General features: G+C 45.9%; 1 protein-coding gene across 1 annotated transcript in view; it reads left to right on the forward strand.

The window, feature by feature from the left end:
* sema6a (sema domain, transmembrane domain (TM), and cytoplasmic domain, (semaphorin) 6A) overlaps positions 1-24,972 on the forward strand; it is a 115,984-nt gene that overhangs the window by 31,533 nt on the left and 59,479 nt on the right. Inside the window, 3 exon segments of the mRNA XM_038805045.1 lie at positions 12,212-12,351; positions 12,677-12,794; positions 24,417-24,477. Coding sequence (XP_038660973.1) covers positions 12,252-12,351; positions 12,677-12,794; positions 24,417-24,477 — 279 coding nt within the window. The 5' untranslated portion in view covers positions 12,212-12,251.

Below are 24,972 nucleotides of genomic sequence, written 5' to 3' on the forward strand. Positions count from 1 at the left end.
AACAACATTGGGTTTGATTTTGATGATGCCTCTATAGTTCAATTGCCATCACCATTTGTAATGCAAGGCAGCTGACACCTGTAGAAACTCTGCGTGAGTCAAATGTAAATAAAGGGTGAGCGGAGAGAAGTAATATATAATTAGTCACAGTTTTAAGGACTGTTAAAACCATAATCACAGCGTAGAATGAAGATTTTTTTAAAAACACGTGACAGTGGAATTTTAATGGGTATAATTCTTAACTGTGAAGTCTAGACAGTGACCTCTGCCTCTGTTGTGTAACTTATTCTCTGGTATCTCCTTCAAGGGATGTTTCTCAGCCCATTCCTTCCATTAGCTTCAGCTGCTCTCTCACCAAGTGCAGATTATTCCCCCTGCCCCCAATTCTGCCAATAGCTCTTCCTACAATCTTTGTCTGAGAGTCATGTTTCTTCTTTTGGTAATTTAAAGTTGAAGTTATAACACAGGAGGAGGACCAGCAGCAACCTTTCCTTCCACTTCCTTTTTAAATGTAATATGGTTTTTACTTGTTGAGAAGGTTTGAAAGAAGATGCACCCCACAGATATAAAATGAAGAGAAGAATAATGGAGGAGTTGCAGAGATACTTGAAAAGAGGGTGTTGAAACAATTGGGCAGGATGGGGTTGGGTGTGATAGTGGAAGTAATAATTATTTTTTTTATCTTCTGAGCTGATTAATGATGGATGTTTTCGACGCATAGACGAAAGATGACAGCTGATGTAAATGTCGGGAGAAACTGAATGTAAAGTTGTTTTCTGTTAGCTATCATAATATTATCATTGTTTGAGTTCATAATGACAACGCACAATTATCTAACACCTTTTAATAAAGTTGTAACGTATTTCACAGAGGGGAAACAAAACTGAGCAAATGGTAGAAGAGTAGAGGAGCGATGGCAAAAAATTACAGTGGAAAAAAGCAGCAAGGCAGGCTTCATAATAATCTTTATTGTCACAAGTAGGCTTACACTAACACTGCAATGAAGTTACTGTGAAAATCCCCTAGTCGCCACATTCCAGCGCCTGTTCGGGTACACGGAGGGAGAATTCAGAATGTCCAAATTAACTGACAGCACGTCTTTCGGAACTTGAAGGAGGAAACTTGAACACCTGGAGGAAACCCACACAGACATGGGGAGAACGTGCAGACTCCACACAGACAGTGACCCAAGCCAGGAATCAAACCTGGGACCCTGGAGCTGTGAAGCCACAGTGCTAACCACTGTGCTACCGTGCCACCCGGGATTAGAGAGAAAATAAAAGTACAGATGATACAACTACATTCAATATTTTGGGTTACTGGTGGGAATAGAAGTGATCTGCAATCAGGATTTAGTGCATGATGGGATGCAGGCAATAAATTACAAGTTACAGTTTGTTTCTGGAGAAGCTCCAAAAGTGCACAGAGCTTTGGAAAGGTCAGACCTGTCGAAAACAAAAACGTGGATGAGGCTTTGTGATACTGGAAATGGGGTGTGGGTGGCACTGGAAGAAAAACATTGCATTGATGAATAGACTATGAAGTTTCAATGTGAGCTCTGAAACAAATAGAACACAGCAATTTAAAAAAAAAACACATCTGCGCCAGTCTGAGCAAGCAGTTGGGAAGGAGGATTCACAGGTGCAGAAATCCAACAAGATGGATTCAACTTTCCCGACATTCATTTGTAGGAAGTTCCGGCTCCTTCATTGTGCAATTTGGGGCAATGAGTGGTGGTAATTTCTTTGATCCCATAATTCATCTACTATTAGAAAGTTTAGAATTTATTTTATGGTTCTCAAATCATAATTCTATGCATGAGCGGTGATTTATAAAATAAGGCCGGTAATTTATAAAAAATGGCTGAGGAATCAATCAAGATTCACCTGACAAAAGATGTTGGGCGCAATTCTCCGCGCTCACGACGGGGGGGGGATAATAGCGGGCGGCGCAAATTTTTACGGCGACGCTGGTCCGACGCCCTCCCGCTATTCTCCCCCCCCCCCCCCACGCCCCCCCCCCCCCCCCCCCCCCCCCCCCCCCACCCGACACGAATCGCTGCTCGCCGTTTTTTTACGGCGAGCAGCGATTCTCCCCTGGCCGATGGGCCGATTTCCAAGGCCTTTACGGCCGTTTTCACGAATTTGAATACACCTGCTGTACAAGTTCGTGAAAACGGCGCCAAAGTGCCGTTCTGCACAACCATGCCACCGATTGGCACGGCCGCACCACGGCCGTGCTAAGGGTGGCATGGGCCCGCGATCGGTGGGCAACGATCGCGGGCAGCGGGTACTTACCCCGCGCACTCATTGTTACTCCGCCGCCCCACTGGATCAGTCCGCGGGGCGGCTGAGGGGCATTACCGACCGCGCATGCGCGGGTCTAACGCATATGCGTGGATGACGTCATCCGCGCATGCACGGGTTGGAGTCGTCCAATCCGCGCATGCACGGCTGACGTCATCAATGCGTCAGCCGTCGCTAACTTTGGCGCGCGGGCTTAATGAAATTCGTTAAGCCCGCGATGCCGTATTTCACGGGGCCGCGATGCTAGCCCGACCGGGGAGCAGAATCGGGTCCCGGGCGGGGGCTCGGAGGCTGCCGTGAAACACGGCCGTTTTTGTGGCAGCCTTCACGACCCGCCGCCTTTGGGGAGAATCTCGCCCGTTATGTCAGCTCTTGAATACTGATGGCTATCAGGATTTTCACTAATTATACTAACAAAGCAAAGCTTCTGATGACACAGGAGTAAAGTATATTAAGATTAATAATTAAGTTTTGAGCAGAATTCATTTGCAATTATTGTAATGCTCTATTAAATGATGGATGATTATGGTAAGAAATTGAATACGGGTATTATTTAGGTATCCAAACCGAGGTAACCTCTACATAGAAATCTGAGCACATAAGAAAGTAATTCAGCTCATTGTGGGATACCAACGCTACCTTTACAATGAGGCTATCTATTTTTTTAATATAAATTTAGAGTAACAAATTCTTTTTTTTCCAATTAAGGGCAATTAGAATCGCCAATCCACCTCCCCTGCACATCTTTTGTGTTGTGGGGGCGAACACAGGGAAAATGTGCAAACTCCACACAGACGTGACCCGGGGCCGGGATCGAACCCGAATTCTCAGCGCTGTGAGGCAGCAGTGCTAACAACTGCGCCACCGTGCTGCCACAATAAGGCTATCGGAACAAATCTGTCTTCCCTTTACTTTTGTTTCTTCCTGTTGTTACCCAACCTTCCGTCAAACACGGTGCTTGATGAAGTTCCAGTAGTTGTTTGTGCTGTGCCATATCTTAATCATTCTTTGCGAGGTGTGTGTACGTTACACATAAATGTCATCATAGCATTCATAGAATTTACAGTGCAGAAGGAGGCCATTCGGCCCATCGAGTCTGCACCGGGCCTTTGAAAGAGCACCCTACTTAAGTCCACCCCATCCCCGTAACCCAGTAACCCCACCTAACTTTTTTGGGCACTAAGAACAATTTATCATGGCCAGTCCACCTAACCTGCACATCTTTGGACTGTGGGAGGAAACCGGAGCACCGAGATAAAACCCACACACAGACAGGGAGAACGCGCAAACTCCGCAAAGACAGTGTCCCAAGCCGGGAATCGAACCTGGGACTCTGGAGCTGTGAGGCAACTGTGCTAACCACTGTGCTACCGTGATGTCAGGTATGATATCAGCAGATAGCCATTATCACCTAATAGGCACCCTTGGGTTTGCTGTGTAGGCTTAAATGAGGCTGACAAAAAGGACTGAGGCCCAGTAAAGGCAATATAGCTGCTGCCAGGGTACCAGACATTGACTTGTACAATATACAGTTTGTGGTCACACCAGCTGGTTGTTGTTGGAGTAAAATCCCTTTTGATTCCCGTAATGGCAGAGCTGTTATGTGCTGACAGCAAAGCGATGTTATGCAGCCAGTGGCACCCAACACCATGGGAAAGCCTGCAATATTAGTAAAGCTGTCTGTCCACTCTCCCTGCTTGTCTCATAGAAGAGAGAATTAAGTTTGGTTATACCTCGATGAATAGTGAGTCTCAGTGATCTGTACGCAAATTGTAAGATGTTGAAGCTATCTCTAAATTGAACCTGGCAGGAGTCATACGCATAAAAACTCATCAGCACTGTCACCGTCACAGGTTTTGGCATAGCAAGGGCGGCCCGGTAGCACAATGGTTAGCACTGTTTCTTCACAGCGCCAGGGTCCCAGGTTCGATTCCTGCTTGGGTCACTGTCTGTGAGAAGTCTGCATGTTCTCCCTATGTCTACGTAGCTTTCCTCTGGGTGCTCCGGATTCCTCCCACAAGTCCCGAAAGATGCGCTGCTTGTTAAGTAAATTGGATATTCTGCATTCTCCCTCAGTGTACCTGAACAGGCGGCGGAATGTGGCAACTAGGGGATTTTCACAGTAACTTAATTGCAGTGTTAATGTAAGCCTACCTGTGACAGTAATAAAGATTATTATTATGGGAGTCCTTGTCCTTCTCAGAGTTTACAGTTGTAGCCGCTGTAGGTGTCAGACTTCATTGAGGACCTAATTACTGAATTACAGATGTCTCAGATATTTTTTTATTTTTTATAAATTTAGAGTACCCAATTCATTTTTTTTCCAAATAAGGGGCAATTTAGAGTGGCCAATCCACCTATGCTGCACATCTTTTGGCTTGTGGGGGCGAAACCCACGCAAACACGGGGAGAATGTGCAAACTCCACACGAACAGTGACCCAGAGCCGGGATGGAACCTGGGACCTCAGCGCTGTGAGGCAGCAATGCTAACCACTGTGCCACCGTGCTGCCCTGCGATGTCTCAGATATTGATCCTCACTGAGGTTCAGATGGGAAAATTACTGTCGGAACATCCTCGATGGATATCTCCTGCTGAGACCCCTTCTCCTGCTTGCCCACCCCCCCTCATTTCCAGCATCTTGCCCTGCTCTCCATAGCCTCTGTTCATCCTCTAAGTTAAACTCTGTACCTGAATGCCTCTTGGTTTAGCCAGGGCAGCACGGTAGCATAGTGGTTAGCACTATGGCTTCACAGGGCCAGGATCCCAGCTTCAATTCCCTACTGGGTCACTGTCTGCAGAGTCGGCACATTCTCCCCGTGTCTACGTGGGTTTCCTCCGGGTGCTCCGGTTTCCTGTCACAGTCCAAAGACATGCAGGTTAGGTGGATTGGCCATGCTAAATTGCCCTTAGTGCCAAAAAGAGGGGTTATTGGGTTAGGGGGTAGAGTGCAAGTGAGGGCTTAAGTGAGTCGGTGCCGACTCGATGGGCCAAATGGCCTCCTTCTGCACTCTATGTTCTATGCTTGAAAGTAACTAATTAATTCAGAAGTCTTGAAGTCAGCTAAAGACCCATCTGCCACACCATGTGCTAGAGATTTTGCAACTCGGAAATAACTGTGAACAATACCAAATACTGATAAATTCATAGCTATAGCCAGAGAAATCAATAGCATCTAATCTCTAGGTAGTTGATAACTTCTTTAAATAGTGTTGGTGTGAAGTCCTTCCTGTTGCTGAACATGCATTCAGCCACGTGAGGTTAAGAGAGGGTGTTGGCTGGAGTGTTAAGCTCCAAAGTGGCACTGCTGGTATCACATCGCTATTGCATTACCTCTGCTGAACATTCAATGCATGTGAACTAACACCTGCTCCAATATAGCATCTGGTGCCATTCACCCCACAATATGCACATGAGCTGTGAATGCCAAATTGGAGCTCCACAGCATAGTCTGAAAGGTATCAAAGAGTATAATCTTATAAAATAAAATTACTGCAGGTGCTGGAGTCTGAAACCAAAGGAGAAAATGCTGGAAAATCTCAGCAGGTCTGGCAACATCTGTAGGCAGAGAAAAGAGCTCACGTTCCAAGTCCAGATGACCCTTTGTCAAAGTATAATCTTGCAGATTGATTTCCATCTTGTCAAACTTTGGGCTTGAAAAGGTATTTGCCCTGGGCAACATGGTGTTGCAGTGGTTAGCATTGCTGCGTATGGCGCTGAGGACGCGGGTTCAATCCCGGTCCTGGGTCACTGTCTGTATGGAGTTTGCACATCTTCCCCTTGTCTGCGTAGGTTTCACCCCCACAACCCAAAGATGTGCACAGTAGGTGGATTGGCCATGCTAAAGTGCCCCTTAATTGGAAAAAAAATAATTGGGTGCTCTAAATTAAAAAAAAAAGAAGATATTTGCCCAATAAAACATGAATATGAATGGCTGATGTTGCAAGACTACCAGTGATACAAAGTGATTTCAGACCCTCACGGTCTGGTTTGGTATATTGTCACATGTACCGAGGTACAGTGAAAAGTATTGTTCTGCATACAGTCCAGACAAATCGTTCCATACATGAAAAACATAGGACATATGATGAATACACAATATAAATACATAGACATCGGGTGAAGCATATGGGGCACGATTCTCCGCAAATGCGGCGAGTCGTAAAGGCTGCCGTGAAACTGGCCGTGTTTCACTGCAGCCTCCGTGCCCCCTCCCGGGACCCGATTCTCCCCCCTATACGGGGCTAGCAGCGGGGCCCCGTGAACCACGGCATAGCGGCCTTAGCGACCGTCGCTAAGTTCGCGCGCCAAGCGTCACGCGGGCTGACACGCACGATGACGTCAGCCGCGCATGCGCGGATTGGACGGCTCCAACCCGTGCATGCGCGGGGCCGTCATCTCCCTCGGCCGCCCCGCGGACTGATCCAGCGGGGCGGCGGAGGGAGAAAGAGTACGTCCGTTACAGATGCACTGCCCGCGATCGGTGGGCACCGATCGCGGGCCCATGCCCCCCTTGGCACGGCCGTGCCAATCGGGGCCCTGGATGCCCAGAACGGGCATGTTGCGGCCGTTTTTACGACGGCAGCAAGCAGGTGTGTTTGCTGCCGTAAAAACGGCCGTAAAGGCCTGGGAACTCGGCCCATCGGCCTGGGGAGAATCGCTGTTCGCCGTAAAAAAACGGCGAGCAGCGATTCGTGTCGTGGGGCGGCCGTGGGGGGGGCGGGGGGGGGGAGAATAGCGGGATGGCGGGAAAAATGTCGGGGACGCCCTCCCGCTATTCTCTGACCCGTCGTGGGCAGCGGAGAATCGCGCCCATGGAGTGTTGTAGTACTCAGTAGAGAAGATGCGTAAATGATCAGTTCAGTCCATAAGAGGGTCATTCAGCAACCTGCTAACAGTGGGGAAGAAGCTGTTTTTGAATCTGTTAGTGCACGTTCTCAGACTTTTGTATCTCCTGCTGATGGAAGAGGTTGAAAGAGAGAATAGCCCAGATTGGAGGGGTCTTTGATTATGCTGTCCGCTTTCCCAAGGCCGCGGGAGGTGTAGATGGAGTCAGTAGATGGAAGGCAGGTTTGCGTGATGGACTGGGCTGTGTTCATGATTCTCTGTAGTTTCTTATGGTCTTGGGTCGAACAGTTGCCATCCCACGACTCTCACGGCTGTGTTCACGACTCTGTAGTTCTAGTAAGATGGGGCAGAATGCCTCCCCTCTTCCCCGACTCCTTATTCAAATGCAATAGAGTTTTCTTCTAAAGAATATGCTTGCTAATTCATTCAGTGTTCAAATATTTACCTGGTATGACTCAACTAGTAGCTTTCAGCCTAAGAAGTACATAAATTTATTTTTGATATAAAGCATGGCCTTATAAAGAGATTATTAATTTAGAATATTACACAATGCTAGAATATTGGCTTAAGTGGTTCTTATATTGTAAACAATCTGCTAGCCCAGTGACAACACAGAAGTATATTAGTATGGCAGCAAAGAACCTTTTATTTCCCATTATATGTTGCTATCATTATGTTGAATAAACCTAGTGACAGTAATGCTTCACAATTCAAATCTTAATAATGTGTGAATGGCAAAAGTAGAAACCTTGAAAAGCTTTCATTCCCCTTTTTCCTATAGTATAAGCTGTGATGGAATGTTTATACCTGATTATTGCTTAAAATGAGTTGTATTACGTCCTGTCATGCAAGGCACATCTGAGGATGTGAATCCTTTTACCCAATCCGATACACTCTGCGATGCTTGCACATGACAAATATATTGATCTTCAATAATAATAAGCCTTATTGTCACAAGTCGGCTTACATTAACACTGCAACAAAGTTACTGAGAAAAGCCCCTCATTGCCATATTCCGGCGTCTGTTCGGGTACACAGAGGGAGAATTCAGAATGTCCAAATTACCTAACAGCACATCTTTTGGGACATGTGGGAGGAAACCAGAGCACCCGGAGGAAACTCATGCAGACACGAGGAGAACATGCAGACTCCACACAGATAGTGTCCCAAGCCGGGAATCGAACTTGGGACCCTGGAGCTGTAGTCATCATGTTCACATAACCAAGACTTCCCACAGTGAATTAAGACTACCAGACTTTGGTAGAGAGGTGAGATGGGGCCAAATCTTCTCATATATGTCTCAATAATGACTACTTACATTTATCTAGCATCTAAAATAATGCAAGTAACGTGCCAAGAGCATTACCATATAAAATTTGACACCAAGCCACAAAAATATGATATTAGGAAAAAGAAGATCATCCAAAATAGCAAATGATTAAAATCTTGGTGAATGGTGTGTCAAAAATCAAAGCTACTAGTTGAGTCATAGCAGGTAAGTTTTAAGGTGTGTCTTAAAGGAAGAAAGCGAGGCTGAGTGGTTTAGGAAGATAAACTGTAGTGTTTAGGACCATGGTAGCTGAAGGCATAGCCACCAGCGGTGGAGCAATTCAAATCTGGATAATTATGAGTCCAGAATTGAAGAACTCCAATATCAGAGGGTTGTAGGGCTACAGGAGATGACTCAGTGTCTCCGGCCAATAAACTAACATCAATATAATTTTCAGAAATTTTCAAAGAGCAGCTTGTGATATAATGGTTTTTTATTTGTGTTTCAATCGTAGTACTCTCACCTTTTGAATCAGCAGGTCATGGCTTCAAGTCCCCTCCAGGGAGTTCTGAATTTATGAAAGCAACAAATAAGAAAGGATCCATTTGAGCATATATTCTCAATGCAGTGCAGTATTGAGGGAGTGCTCCACTGTTGGAGATATCATCTTTTAAATGATATGCTAAATTATGGCACTGTCTGTCTCTGAGCTATATATAAAAAGCCCTATTTTATATTCTAAGTACAGGGAAGCTCTCCTGGTGCCCAAGCCAATACTTATTTAATAACCAAAATAAATAAACATAATATTTATCATTATCTCATTTCTGTTTGTGGGGCTTTGCTGTGTGCATCTTAGCTATTGCATTTCCTACATTACAACCATAACTATATTGTATTACAGAAATTACTTAATTGATTGTAAAATGCATAAGATCATGGAAGGTGCCATATAAATGCAAATTCTTTCTTTCTGTCTTCCCTCACGATAGAGAGTTGAAGAACAAATAATTTTAGCGCACTATTATCAGAACATTTTATCTTATTTCGGATTTGATATGAAAATGGAGTATTGAAACTCCATTAATATGTAAATCTACAATGGGTTTAGAGGAATTTGCATACAAATCTGATATTTGTGTACTTAACAGCTGTGGGACATTGCCCTTAAATAGCTGGGTTGTTAGAGCCAGCTGCTGGTAATAAATAAATGGCCATCATTTTCCTGGCTACTCCTGCTATCAGCTTCTACAATGATAATTTGCCTGCAGCAAAAGAAATATAGAATTAAAAATACATTAAGGGAATAACACAGTTACACACAAATGCCAACTAATGCATCTACTATTTTGTTCTGCCATATTTCCTCCTTTATTTTCTGTACATGCACATAGTAGGAAGAATAAACACCACTACACAGAAAACAAGAGATCTTTTGGAGGCCAGGAGCAGTGATTTGGAGAAAGAATGGTCCAGACTGTTAAGTCACGGAAAGTCCATGGCACATCAAATGGAGGATGGACCCCAGATCTAGAGGTCCTGTCCCTGTATCTGGCAGAAACCATTTTTAATGACGGTGTTAGGAGGGGGGAGATGAAAGTCATTTCCACATGTGTGGTACTCAAATTCAGCAGGACCATTTGAACTAATGCTGGATTATTTCCGCTGGAACATGCACCATATCCCACAGTGTTTGAATTTTAGATGTTTAGAGTGCTCTTGAAATCTCTGCTTTCAAGGTATTTAAATCCCTGGCCCTTTAAAATTGAAAAAGAAACAAGCCTGCCTAATCTAGAGAGTTGAAAAGAATTGTTTTAGCAGTTTCAATAGCAGTTTGTTGATATTACCTTAAGTGCCATCATTATAGCATTATTAATGGTTGACTGCTTTCTGCAACCTATCATTATCATAACTTGGGGGAGGGCTGTGCTGTATGTTTGCAGTTTGATTAACAATGCAAATAGGTTATTAAAGGATTAGCTGTCTTTGTGGTTATGAAGACAAATTGTTTTTTAAAAGGGATTAAGTGCTCGAAGGGATTTTAATTTGAATCGACTTTCATGAATGAGTATGTTTTTTTATAAAGTGCAGATATTTGGAACTTTGTTTTATTTCATCTCAGCACAGCCCCGAGGTCTGCCCATGGTACATACTGGTTAAGTTAGCCTCAATATTATAAGGGCCTGGGTTGAAGGGGGAGGACGGGTCATGAGTTGACTCTAAGTTGGCATAGGGGCTATAAGAAACCATTGGTTGGCACCATTGAATGGCATAAGTTGGCATATATTGGCATGGGGAGAGGGTGAGGGGTGAGGTTCAGCAGGCCTGATAAGAAAACAATTGAATTATGTCACAGATAATCAAGGTATGCCTTTTAAGCAGCTCATCTCACCACTCTGCAGCCCTATGGCCAACTGCATCTATACAATACCACCCACCCCTTCTCCCTGGAACAAAGACGCCAGCTCTACACACCTACCTTGGGAGCAAAAATCCAGGCCAGTGGATGTTTTCCTATTTGTGCAACTTGAGAACAGAGTTCACACATTTTTTGAGTGTCCCGGAATTAGAGTAAATTTGGGTGCAAGAGTAAGGGGCTGAGGTACATCTGTGTCAATTTAGGAGTTATTAGAACATGTCACGTTCCAAGTGAAGGTCAGATCTGCGCAAATTAGCACATGAATCCTGATGTCCTTTTGCAACACTAAACGGGCAATTTAATGAATTCCGGAAGACCTAGTTTACATTATTAACCACTGACTCTGCTGGACTGAGGTCTATTCTGGGTGTCATTTGCAATAAGTATCAGATCTGCCCTCTTTACAATAGTCCTTGCAATGCAGGAGGTCATATGACAGCGATTGAGCTGTACTTGCTTATATTGCTTTAAGATAATAGATCTGCAGCAACATCAGACACACTGCCTCGTTAGCATCTTTTATTATCAGAGCATGGAGGTTATAATCCTTGTCTGGGTTGCATTGGACAGTCTCTTGCGCTGACTCAATAGTTATCCCAAGGCAGATAGGTAAGTTTGTGTGTAGACATCAGTCTGGACTGCACAGTTGTCTACCATTTAAATGCATAATGAATTAAATGTTGAAAATGTTGCAGTGTTGATTTTAGGTGTGCACAGGGCGCAGAAGAAGGTAAATAAAATTCTGTTTCTGAATTGATACTTGAAAGTTGGCATGAAAGAGCGTTTGAATAAGATTTCTTCCAGGCCAGTTAATGTCAGCAAGACAGTGGCACCAGGTTTGAAATCTCTGGTCCATCCATTTAACTCCATCCTTACTTTTTCTACTCTTTTCTGTTTGATTTATTTCACAGTCCAGGGTATTGTGAATTGTCTGATATAAAAACAACAGAGTGATTCTGAAAAGCATTTGGAACATGGGGATGAGAGTTTTCCTTATTTTCGGGAATGCTTTACCGAGGCATTTAGATGGTTTTTCTAATGCAGGCTATGTGGTATCTCTTTTTCCCTAACTTTCTCCTTTAGCCTTGGACTTCCTTGTTCTTTCTCTCTATCTCCCTCTCCATTGATCCCGTAACAGCCTCTCCGAACAGGCGCCGGAATGTGGCGACTAGGGGCTTTTCACAGTAACTTCATTGAAGCCTACTTGTGACAATAAGCAATTTTCATTTCATTTCATTTTCATTTCATCTCTGAACAATGGATGTATATGTAAAATATTATTTCTTGTTTTTAATCTTTTGCATTTATAGTTAAAAGCTCATCACTGGCTACGCAGCTGACATTTGCTTTTATTCTGTTTTCTCATCAGGCTTAAGTGAAAACAAAAGACGTGAGCTAGCTGCGCTACTATGAAGTCTGAGGCCTTGCTGCTATATTTTTCGCTACTACATTTTGCTGGGGCAGGTTTCCCCGAAGACTCTGAGCCTATCAGTATTGCACATGGCAACTGTAAGTTTACAAGTCCAATTTATTATTTGCTGACTTAAGTGTAGATCCCCAAAATAAAGGATTAAATGTTGCGAAATGATGCATTTGTCTGGAGTTAGTTAAATATCTTTAACAAGGAATAGTGCACAAAATGTTGCTTCAAGCAAGAATTTTGAGTTTGTGATGGAATTAGTGTCCCTGCTGACTTGTAACAAGAATTAGAGGAATGAGTGCCTGTGAAATCTGTTGTTATATTACTTCACTGCCTTGGGGTACAAGGACTGAAGGGCTAAGTGTGGGAATTGCAATTTGGGCTGATGTGGTTATATTCTTTCTCCCTCAACAGATACAAAACAATATTCGGTATTTTTGGGTCACAAACCAGGTCGAAATAACACACTAAGACACAAGCTGGACATTCAGCTAATTGTGAAAATGAATCGAACACTCTACATTGCTGCTAGGTCAGTATTATTTCACTAACTTGTCGAACTCTTGCTGAAACAAATGTTCTGAATTGCCCCAAAGAAAGTGGCCCTGGCTGCTTGTATAATAGAAAGGGGTCAATTTAAGCACCACTCTTGTTTCGTAGTGTTAGGCAGTAGGCCTGCACTAGCTTGCAGATGTAGGAGATGATTTTGTGTCCATTGAATCATTTTAGTGTTGTTTCATGTACAGGCACACAAATACTTAGGAATGATAGTCGGCCATTGGGCCCCCATCTGTCTATTCTGCCATTCAATCCGACTGCGACTAATCTGTATTGTAACTCCATACGGATTAGTATTGGCAGAGGTTGGACACAAGGACACCTGGACATTTCTTGGATTGTAAATGATGTCAAAGTTGAGTTTTGCTGTCAGGGTGTTGTAGCTTTGACACAAAAACTGAAAATGCTGGACAATGGCAGCAGGTCTGACAGCATCTGTGGAGAGAGAAGGGAGCTAACGTTTCGAGTCTGGATGACTTTGTCAATGTTTGTGCAAAGTTGTAGCTTTGAATTGCTACCCGCTATTCCTACATTTGTAACTGGAGACAGTGGTGATAATTTTGATCTTGTTGGTATAAAACAGATTGAATCATAGGCTGAATCATAGAATTTACAGCATAGAAGGAGGCCATTCGGTCCATCGAGTCTGCACTGGCCCTTGGGAAAGAGCACCTACTTAAGCCCACACCTCCACCCTATCCTTGTAACCCAATAACCCCACTTTTTGGACACCAAGGGCAATTTAGCATGGCCAATCCACCTTACCTGCACAGCTTTGGACTGTGGGAGGAAACCGGAGCACCCGGAGGAAACCCACGCAAGCACGGGCAGAATGTACAAGCTCCGCACAGACAGTGACCCAAGCCGGGAATCAAACCTGGGACCCTGGAGCTGCAAAGCAACTGTGCTACCCACTGTGCTACCATGCTGCACTCACGATGGAAATCGACAGCTTGTTTTTATCTATCCTAATTTTTCTTTCTATTGAAATCAGCATGACAAAAAAATGCAAGAGATATAAAATGGATAGCTGATTCACCAACAGCCATTTCCCGCCATTGCAGTATGTTGACAATAACCTTATGGTGTTGATTGTTTTCATTCCGTAGTCTTCAATCTAAAATATTGCTATGTGAATCAGTAGTCTGCCATCTTTACAAATTTGAATGTATCAAGCATATCTATACAAACTTTGTAATGAGATTGCAATCTGAAATAAAACCGGGAAGCTTGCAGATGCAGAAAATGTTTTTTCCTTGTTGTTCACAACTAGTGATGGTGTGAAACATGTCTCGTTTCACTTGAGTTGGATATTATAATGCCAAAAATAACTGTACGCCATCCCCCCAAACATAAATTCAAGTTCCTCAAAGATACTGCCCATTTAAAGAAGGATGCAATACTATTTTTAAACTTATACCAATGTTAGGGAATCATGCAAAGGAAGCGGAAGGTAATTTTTACACAATGGAATTAATTTACTGCCTGAGGTAAAATTATGGAGGCCAAATTCAATTTTGACGCTGCAGACTGCAGAAGGAACGTTATTTGGACTCTGGGAGCCCCTGTAACTCAATTAATTTTGGACAGCTAAAAAGGAATATCAAAAAGAAAAAGGCAGAAAGGAAGACGAGGAATTCATCTTTCTGTCAGCAGGATGGTAACCAGGTTTATGCACTGATCTGAGATGTGACAGTTTGAAAAGGTCTTTCTATTTATAATAAAGTTAGTACCCATTTGGCTCTCTTACACAGGGAAATCTGTGTATGGCAGAGATAGCCTGTTGGGTGTTTTCTCTCATGAATGGAAAGGAGCAAGGGTATTGTTTTGTACCAGAAGGAAGCATGCTATTTCATTTTTATTGCAATGGTGTCGCCCTAAAGTAGATCCTATACGACATAATTTACAATATTGTGTTTACAAACCATGCTTTCCCAACAAACATTTGTGAAGATAGTAAGCTTGATAGTTTAGTTGCTGAGCAGTACGAGTAGCAGTTACATACTGCAAATGCAAATTAAGGAAATCAAATTCACCTTAACCTCAAGTGTACTGTGTATTGCAATATGTTATAACGGGTTAATCTTCAATAATTTTAAAAACACAGTGACCTGGAGTTATCTTTTGAAGTTGCTTGTGTTTCATCCAAACGGTTTTGATTGTGTGAAAAAAAGTTTGCTTTGATAACTGTTTGGAGTGGAGAGTCACTAGGCACGATTCTCCGCAAAAATTTCTAAGCGTGGTAGCGAGCAGGAATTTCTGCAAGCTTCCCGGTGCTCGGCCCAGCGAGGTTGGCAATTCAACGTTAATTGATCCACTTAACGAGGCCCCACGAGCTTCACGCCGCAAATGATGGCTCGGCAGCTGATTCGCCGGGACCGCACTCGCCAGTCACCCACCCGCTAACAAGATCGAACAACACTTAAGCTACACTTGCTCAACCAACCCCAGCCACCTCGCAACAGTGACGGCAAGGAGACTGGCCCCAAGATTCGAGGATGCTGACCTGGGGAGGCTGCTAGACGCAGTGGAGGCCAGGAGGGATGTTCTGTTCTCCAGAGGGTCCCGGAGAGATAGCGACCAAGGCAGCCAGTACTGCCTGGGAGAAGGTAGCGGCAGCTGTCAGCTCGGGGTGTGTAACCAGAGGACAGGCCTTCAGTGCTGGAAAAAAGTCAATGACCTACACCGGGCATCACGACTGAGTCGGCACCAATGACCACTCCCACCAACCCCCCTATCGAGGGAACATCCACGCGCACCCCCCCCCCCTCCCCCCCCCCTCCCCCCACCCCACACACACACACAACCCTGCTGCAGGAGCCTCCAGTCTTTGGGCTGCTGGATCCCAGGACCCAGCTGGGTCCCAGCTTGATGCTGAGCCTGTAGTACAAAGATACCTGGCGCTGAGCTGAGACAATAGGGAGTGGCTAGGACATTCAGAGGGGGTTGTCAGCGCCACTCTAGCTTAGCCGATTGGAGGAGTCCTAGACGCTACGGGTGCAGGAGATGGCGACGGCAATGCGTGGCACCGAGGCCAACACTGCTAGGATGGCGCCTGCAGTGGAGAGCCTGAGGCACGACGTCGACACCATTAGTGAAGGTGTCCAAGGCATTGAGCAGTTGGTGATGGCATGGCTGAGGATCTCAGCAGAATGTACGAATCGCTGGGTTGACCTTGAAGAGATTCTGCGGGAAATGCCCCGCCCTCAAATGGGCATGGCTGAGGCACGCGGAACTTGTCCCAGTCATAGGTGGTCATGGCTCAGGCATTGCAGAGCATGGCCCAGTCACTGAGGAGCATCAACACAATGGTGCAGACCATGGTGAATCACCAGGGCTGGCACAGCCAGATGTTGCAGGAGCAGCTGCGGCTCAAAAAGCTGCCCCTCCATCCCAAGGTGAACTCCAGGGCCCAATGGCACCGACCGGGAGGAGGGGGGTGCTGAGTGCGTCCCATGGATTGGCAACTGTGGCCACCAGCTCCCTGAGTTCACTGTTCTGATTTAGTATTTTTAATAATCTTTATTGTCACAAATAGGCTCAGATTAACACTGCAATGAAGTTACTGTGAAAAGCCCTCAGTCGCCACATTCCAGCGCCTGCTGGGGTACACAGAGGGAGAATTGAGAATGTCCAAGATACCTAACAGCACGTCTTTCGGGACTTGTGGGAGAAAACTGAAGCATCCGGAGGAAATCCACACAAACACAGGGAGAACGTGCAGACTCCGCACAGACAGTGACCCAAGCCGGAAATCTAACCTGGAACGTTGGCGCAGTGAAGCAACAGTGCTAACCACTGTGCTACCATGCCACCCTATAGCCTACAGCTGCGTGGCCAGAGGCCTTGGCAGTCGGTGGGGATTATGGCTGATCGGTGGGTCAGACAGGCAGAGACAAGGATTGCCCCCTGAAGGGGTACACAGGATCCAGGGGTTGGTATGGTGATGCCGTGAGCGGTTGCCTCCCGGTAGCCCAGCCAAATCCCCCCCCCCATCCCCTCATGAGGGCTCACCCCCAGCTGAAGGTCCCTGACCCCCAGGTGAGAGTCCACCACCCCCAGTCGAGGGTCCCCCACAGCCCGAGGGCAGCAAACCCAGTGCCCCTGGGCTCTTTGCCTATGAGCAAAGATGGCTACTCACCTCATCGGCTCCCCACAGCAATCCTTCCGCCAGGTTCACATTTTAAAAAAGGAGTACTAATCGGCGCCAGCGTAACTACTCGCTGGGGAGGCTGCTGAATGACAGGAGGACATCGGATATGGGGTTAATTATATGGAAACGGGGCTTAAGTGGTGATAATTTCGGATCCGGATTTCGCCTACGGGAACGGGCCGGTTGCATCACAAACTGTTTGGCGCCTGGTGCGGATCTCGTTTTTGGCCTCTCCCACTATTCACCGGCCTCGTTTTGCTTGAGCGAGAGCAAAACAAGGCCAGAGAATCGGACCCACTGTTTAGAGAGGGGAGCCACATGTCATTTAATTCTTTTTTTAATAAATTTAGAGTACACAATTCATTTTTGACAATTAAGGGGCAATTTAGCGTGGCCAATCCACCTGGCCTGCACATCTTTGGGTTGTGGGGTGAAACCCACACAAACACGGGGAGAATGTGCAAACTCCACACGGACAGTGACCCAGAGCCGGGATCGAACCTGGGACCTCGGCGCCGTGAGGTAGCAATGCTAACCACTGCGCCACCGTGCTGTCCTGTCATTTTATTCTTAACCAGAGGTATGATCCATTCTACCCATTTTCCCTATTGCCTCAGAGTTAGCTGAGGCACCCTCCTTGGATACTAGTTCCCTTTCAACATCTCACCCATGTGGTAATTCTTCATTTGTGAACAGTGATAGGAACCCTAGTAATTCCCTCATATCTTTCCCCCCTATCTCCCCAGACCAGGATGCTGACAGCAATTTTTGCATCTATGCCACTGCTCTTACTGCTGACAGCAGAATAAAGACTTTTTGATTCTGTACCGTCATGTATATATAACTAACGGTTTATTGTTTTTTTAAAAATTGTGGCACTAAGATGATGTAACTTAATATTTTCCATTACGTAGTTCCATGTAAAAATAAAAATAATAATACTTCTGTTGAGACTGCATATTTAATAAATTGCTGGTGCAATATAGAATTGGTCATTTTAATAATTGGCTATACTGATTAGATCGACCATAATACTTTAGACGGCGGATGATGTGAGAGCAACAAATTAGAGTGTCCAAAACCAACTGTATTTCTAAATAATTTCTATTGAAATACATTTAAGGGCACCCGAATAGAAAGTAAGGAAATGGGTTTAGCAGCTCCAGATAACTACTCTCTCCGCTCCCAGCCACCCTTTCTGCCTATTCTGTTCTCACGGAGTGAGTGTGTGCAGTAGAATTTAAAAATAGCCCTGCACCTGATGTGCTAATGGTTTTCCCCTGTTGGAAGATTGGTGGGTATTTGTAAAGAAAGTGCAGTTCTCAGCAATATGTAAGCAATTTGACATTTCACAAAGGGAAACTTAGCAAACACAATGGACTACTTGTCTGTGTATGATTTTGAAAAGAGTGGATGAAGTGCATTAGGCTCAAAGCATGATTTAAAATGCTTTGCAATTGTCAGCATTGCAATTTCACTTTAACATTTGCAATAAAGAAACGTGCCACTTTGAGCATGTCCTTGTCAAATATAAACAGTGTTTTGTTTATTGCTTAAAGTCAGGTGATATCACCTCCCAGAAAGGTTTCAAGTTAAGGGTATTTGCAAGGGTGAATTTTAAAAATGCACAGCCAAGGGTTTCAAATTTGCTGTTCATCTTTCTTTCAGGTTGGTGTCTTATGTCCATCTCTCCATATACAATTACATTAAGGGGATCTAATTGTACTTGTCAGTGTTCTGTAATGGAAAGACCTGGTGTGCTGTAGGTGTGAGAAATTGTATCTCTGACCATTCTGTATATGATGTACAGCTGTATACTGACTCTCCTTTTCTACTATTACAATGGTAGAAATGATCTTATCAGCAGAGGCTCTGTTCAACCTTCAGAGTTTAACACCAGAACCTTCCGGAGCTTCCCAGTGGTATTTAAAAGTATCTAATTTACTTGATAAGAACATATAGATTGCTTGAAGCAATCAGTATAGATTGGAAATTATGGCTAGAAAGAAATGTAGAAGACATTGGCTGGGATTTTCCATGAAATCAGTGAAGCCCGAAAGCGAGCAGGGAAATTGACATTTAACTGATGTCAATTGCAGCTTTTTCCGCCGTTTTGTGCGCCAGTTTATTCGCCTGCCCCACTGTGACCTCAGGCCTTCTTTAATCCAGGCACCATGTTTAAAGGGCACTCCTGCTCAGAGCAAACACTTCTAAAGGATTGAAAGGCATAGGAAATTCCTGGCTACCAATGCTGTCCCCAAATTCAGTGACATCTCTCTCGAGCGCCTGCTGGACGGAGTAGAGATCCACTACAAAGCCCACTACTCCCGCTCTGGGCCACATTCGTGATCAATTCATTGTGGGAGTGGTGACAGCAATGATGAATTCCTGTTCCCTACACAAGTGATAGCCACCCAGTGCAGGAAGAGGATGAATCATCTCCTCCATCCCGCCAAGGTAAGTCATCCTTCTTATCACTCTCAACTCACGTACATTTAAACCCATCACACATCCACAGGGGTCTTTCTCACTGCCAGCTCAAGAGAAATACCACTCACTCTCCAACACACACCTTCATCTCCTCTACAGTTTGTGTCCTAATCCTGTCCATGGTAGCACTCACCATCCACACTTGCCAGACATCCTTCTTATCTGGCCTGGCAGGCATCCTGCTTACATTCTCTTCACCAGTCGTCATACAGGACAAGCTGGCTCATAAGAGGGAAAGATCCCAGTCTGGCGCAGTATTCCAGAATCGAAGGTCCTGACCAACTCTAAGAATAGAGCCGTCCAACTGGTTGGTGAGGATGTGGACCGTTCCTGTGCTGATGGAGAGGTCGGTGGTGCTCAATCAAGTGAGGATCCTATACTACAACATCAATCAGACAACCATACTGAGTGATGTCTCTTGTTCCGCAGTCCTTAGCCCGGCACGAATGACCTCTCCTTTATTCCGCAGGCACATCGCAGAAGCATCCGAGAGTGTTCTCGAGTCAGGCCCTTGATTCAAGGCCTGAAGCCACCTCAGGAGATGAATCTGATGGCACGCTAATTCAAGATCTCTCATAGCGCTCACCCACATCCTGCACCAGTGCAGACACACGTCTCAGTGGGATCTAGTTCTAGTGTAGCCTTGGGCTCACAATCTGGTGAGCATATCGCACTGTCTGATCCACAGAAAGTGAAAGCAGGGACCTCCCAGGATGCTGGCATTCAAAGGACATCTGGAAGCCAGGAATTTGTGGAGTCTGAGTCAAAATAGGAGTCACTGTATTCAGTTCTGCTCTAGTTGCTGGAGCTACAAAGATAAGCTCGGGAACATTGGATTATTATCCTCAGGCACAATGGAGAAGTCTGTCCATCTTCAGACTGAGGTGATCATGCATATGCCAATGCACCAAGGTCACAGATGCGGGTATAATGCTGAAGGGGATTGGTAATTATTGACAGATTGGGTGTAGTGCTCAAGGGGACAACGAATGTTGACAGATGTGATTGTGATGCTAAAGGGGACAGGTGATTATTGACAGATTGGGTGTAATACTGAAGGGTACAGGAGATTATTGACAGATTGCGTGTAATACCGAAGGGGAACAGGGCCGGGATTCTCCCCTACCCGGCGGGGCGGGGGGTCCCGGCGGGATGGAGTGGCGTGAACCACTCCGGCGTCGGGCCGTCCCAAAGGTGCGGATTTCTCCGCACCTTTAGGAGCCAAGCGCTAACCTTGAGGGGCTAGGCCCGCGCCGGAGTGGTTAGCGCCGGCCGGCCAGCGAGAAAGGCCCTTGGCGCCACGCCAGCCGGGGCCGAAGGGACTGCGCGGCCGGCGGAAGTCCGCGCATGCGCCAGAGCATCAGCGGCTGCTGATGTCATCCCCGTGCATCCGCTGGGGAGGGGGTCACGTCCACCATCGTGGAGGCTATGGCCAACGCGGAAGGAAAAGAGTGCCCCCACGGCACAGGCCCGCCCGCCAATCGGTGGGCCCCGATCGCGGGCCAGGCCACCGTGGGGGCAACCCCCGGGGCCAGATCGCCCCGTACCCCCGCCCGCGCCGCCAGTCCCGCCGGTAATGGAGGTTTTTGATTCCCGCTGGCGGGACCAGCATGACAGCAGCAGGACTTCGGCCCATTGCGGGCCGGAGAATTGCCGGGGGGGGGCCCGCCAACAGTCGCGGCACGATTCCCACCCCCACCGAATCTCTGGTGCCGGAGACTTCGGGAGACGGCAGGGGCAGGATTCATGCCACCCCCCAGCGATTCTCTGACCCGGCGGGGGTTCGGGGAATCCAGCCCCAGGAGATTATTGACAGATTGGGGTAATGCTGAAGGCGGATAGGTGATTATTACAGTTGGGTGTAATGCTGAAGGCGGCCAGGTGATTATTGACAGATGTGGGTTAATGCTGAAGGGGACAGGTGATCATTAACAGATTGGGTGTAATGCTGCAGGCAGACGGATGATTATTGACGGGTTGGATGTAATGCTGAATGGGACAGGTGATTATTGACTGATTGAGTGTCAGGATGAAGGTGACACATGATGAGCGGCAGTTTGGGTGTCATACTGAAGGGGACCAGTGATTACTGACGCTGCCAGTTTTTACCTTGTGCTCTCAGGAGAGTTGTCACTGCATCTGGTCATCCTCCCCGTGGAATCCTGCAGCTATTAGGGCCTGTAGGGGTAGCACAGTAGTTAGCAGTGGCGCCTCACAGTGCGAGGGACCAGAGGTCGATTCACGTTTTGGGTGACTGTTTGTGTGGAGATTGTATATTCTCCCAGTGTCTGCATGGGATTCCTCTGGGTGCTCCGGTTTCCTCCCACAATCCATAGATTTGTGTGTTGGGTGGATTGAACATTCTAAATTTCCACTTAGTGTCCACGGATGTGCTGGTTAGGTTACGAGGATCGGCAGGGTGAGTGGACCTGGGCAGTGTGCTCTTTCGGAGAGTCAGTGCAGACTCTATGGGCCAGGTGGCCCCCTTCTGCACTGTATTGATTCTATGATGCTATGATGATTACTTCACGACCATGCCTGCCTCATCTGGCCTCATCACCTGCTTACTGTGCTTTCAGAACCTGATCACCTTCTCTCCTTCCACTTCATCCTTATTGGAGAAGGCGTGCAGTTGTTTCACCTCCTCATCATTCTGACCTCCCCAATTTTGCATTGTCACATTGTACAGCATGCAACATGCCACAATGATGCATGGCACCCTCTCAGAAGTGTACTGCAGTGCTCTGTCAGATCTGTCAGTGCAACAAAACCTCATTTTCATTATCGCAATGGTGTGCACCACCAAAGTCTGGGTTGAGGCATGAGGTTCATTGTGCCTTCTCTCAGCTGGAATCTCAACCACCACACAGGCATCATCAGACTCACCCTCCGTGGGTAGCTCTTGTCTCTGAGGAGCCAGTCCTGCAGCCTCTGTGAACACTGGAAGATATAAAGGATCTGAGAAATGCTTAAGATGCATGTCATATTCTTCTCTCAGATTCTTCTCCTTCTTCTATCTTGCCTTTAGCCATGAGGCTGACAGCAAGATCACCAGGCTCCATGGTCCTGATGGACTCCTCACTGCAATATCAAAGAGAGATGGAAGGATCAGCATATATCTCGATGTCTCTTAAGGGCTTCCCTTGATTCAGGCTCTTGTTCTGGTTGCGTGTCAAGGCCCCCTCATGCATGCAGGAGAGACCTGGCCTCCACTTGGACGGCCAGTGTTCGGTTACCTTGATGCCTGACCAAAACCCCACCCATCTCCACACCGCACCACATAACCGAGTGGAGACACCTTTGGCCACTCACTGCATCATGCGCTGTCAGCTCAGAATTAGGTATTATCCGCACCTGAACTCCAAGGCTGTACTGCTAACTTGAACCGTAAGGGTTACTGCTCAGAGCCTGAATAGCTACAATGCAAGGGGTTTTGAGTGCCTCCCTCAGTGACTGTTCCATGCTCACGTCTCACAAAGGGATCCTCTAATTTGCCTAGTTACTCAATTGTTCAGCAACCCCATAAAACTCAGATTGTTTTGTTGTCTGCGCCTGAGGGGTAAAAGGTTTAAGAGAATTTGGTGGCATATCTGGATTTTCTGTTGCTTGATTGTGCATAATTTCTTCAAACGCCAGACTCCGGGGATGCCAATTGAGATGATGCTGAACAGTCTCTGCTGTGGAAGAATGCCTAATCTGGAACTGCTTTTCCAAGTGCGTGGCCAATTTCTCCACCAACACCCCCCCCCCCCCCCCCCCCCCCCACCCCCTCCCTGTCATGGGGCAGCACGGTAGCATGGTGGTTAGCATCAATGCTTCACAGCTCCAGGGTCCCAGGTTCGATTCCCGGCTGGGTCACTGTCTGTGCGGAGTCTGCACATCCTCCCCGTGTGTGCGTGGGTTTCCTCCGGGTGCTCCGGTTTCCTCCCACAGTCCAAAGATGTCCGGGTTAGGTGGATTGGCCATGCTAAATTGCCCGTAGTGTCCTAAAAAGTAAGGTTAAGGGGTGGGGGGTTGTTGGGTTACGGGTATAGGGTGGATACGTGGGTTTGAGTAGGGTGATCATGGCTCGGCACAACATCGAGGGCCGAAGGGCCTGTTCTGTGCTGTACTGTTCTGTGTTCTGTGTTCATGTGATTGTGGACTTCCTTCAGTCTGTGCTGCCTTGCTCTTCACCCCAGCTCTCGGAATATCAAGGCCATGGTAAATCTGTCACTAATGAGATGGAAGACACATTAAAAATGAATGGCTACAAAGATATTGAATTGTTATTATTTCTACAAAATGGGAGAAGAGGAAACTGCACATTTTCGAGTTCACCCTAACTGAAACATTGGTTGTCATAAATAAGAAATTGTTTTAACCTAATTGTTTTCAAAGAACATTTTCTGTTCAATGCAGATGTCACCCTCCTCTTCTGAAGCCTACGATCCTTGCTATATTAGCTTTCTACACATTATGGGTGCCTTTAACTTACCTGACCCACAGGCTAATTCGTGAGCCTGAATGGTGAGAATTGCTAGTCACTTTGACTATGAGGAAAAGAGAGAGGTTTCTGGGTGCACTGTTGAGGGGCATCGCAGCAAAAACTGATCACATCCTCAACTGATATCCATATGTGTTGACTTCTAACAGGGATTGCTGGCCCGCAAGCAGGACCAGGAACCCCATTAGAGATGAGAGATCAAATCTGGGTTCCTTTCTGTTCAGTATGGCGTAGCCACTCACTGGGTAAACTGAGCAATTGGGAAACCAATTTGCTTCCATTTTATGAATAATCCATTGACCAAAGTACTTTCTAATGTATTTGTAATAGTTGTATTATTATGTAGTGAAGCATTTCGAATTGAATGATTTGCTCCTCCTGGCTTGCTGGCTGTTTAGTGCGATAAGATTCTGCAGACTGTGGTTAAAGCCTGAAATGAACATGTAGATTCTATGTTCTATTTATAGAGACCATATTTACACTATTGAAATGGATACATCCTTCAAAGAGCAGATTAATTTTAACAAAGTAAGTAGCGTGTGTTTTCTTTGTTTCTGTGACTGTGCTGTCTCAGTTTAAAAATGAAGCCCCATATGCAGGACCTAGATAAGATTTGAACAACTGTGAATTAAAACAACTGGCAGTAAAGTAAAGGCTAGACTGAGACAGCTAGAAGCATTAGTACAAGCAAGTTTTGATAAATCCTAACATTAAATTTCAAAGTACCATTTCCATTAACTGCCATTATGGGAAGGTATTCTTCAAGTGGAGCACGTTTGAGCAAACTAACTATGATTTGAAAATAAATGTCTCACTTGGGCTAACCCTGTGTATTGTGGTGTTTAATAGTTTGTTTCATGAAGATTATTTAGACCATAAGACATAGGAACAGAATTAAGCTATTCACCCATCGAGTCTGCTCCGCCATTCAATCGTAGCTGATATTTTTCTCATCTTCATTCTCCTGCCTTCTCCCCATAACCCCTGATCCCCTTATTAATTAAGAACCTATCTATCTCTGTC

Source organism: Scyliorhinus canicula, chromosome 8 (genome assembly GCF_902713615.1).
Source record: "Scyliorhinus canicula chromosome 8, sScyCan1.1, whole genome shotgun sequence".
Classification (NCBI taxonomy): domain Eukaryota; kingdom Metazoa; phylum Chordata; class Chondrichthyes; order Carcharhiniformes; family Scyliorhinidae; genus Scyliorhinus; species Scyliorhinus canicula.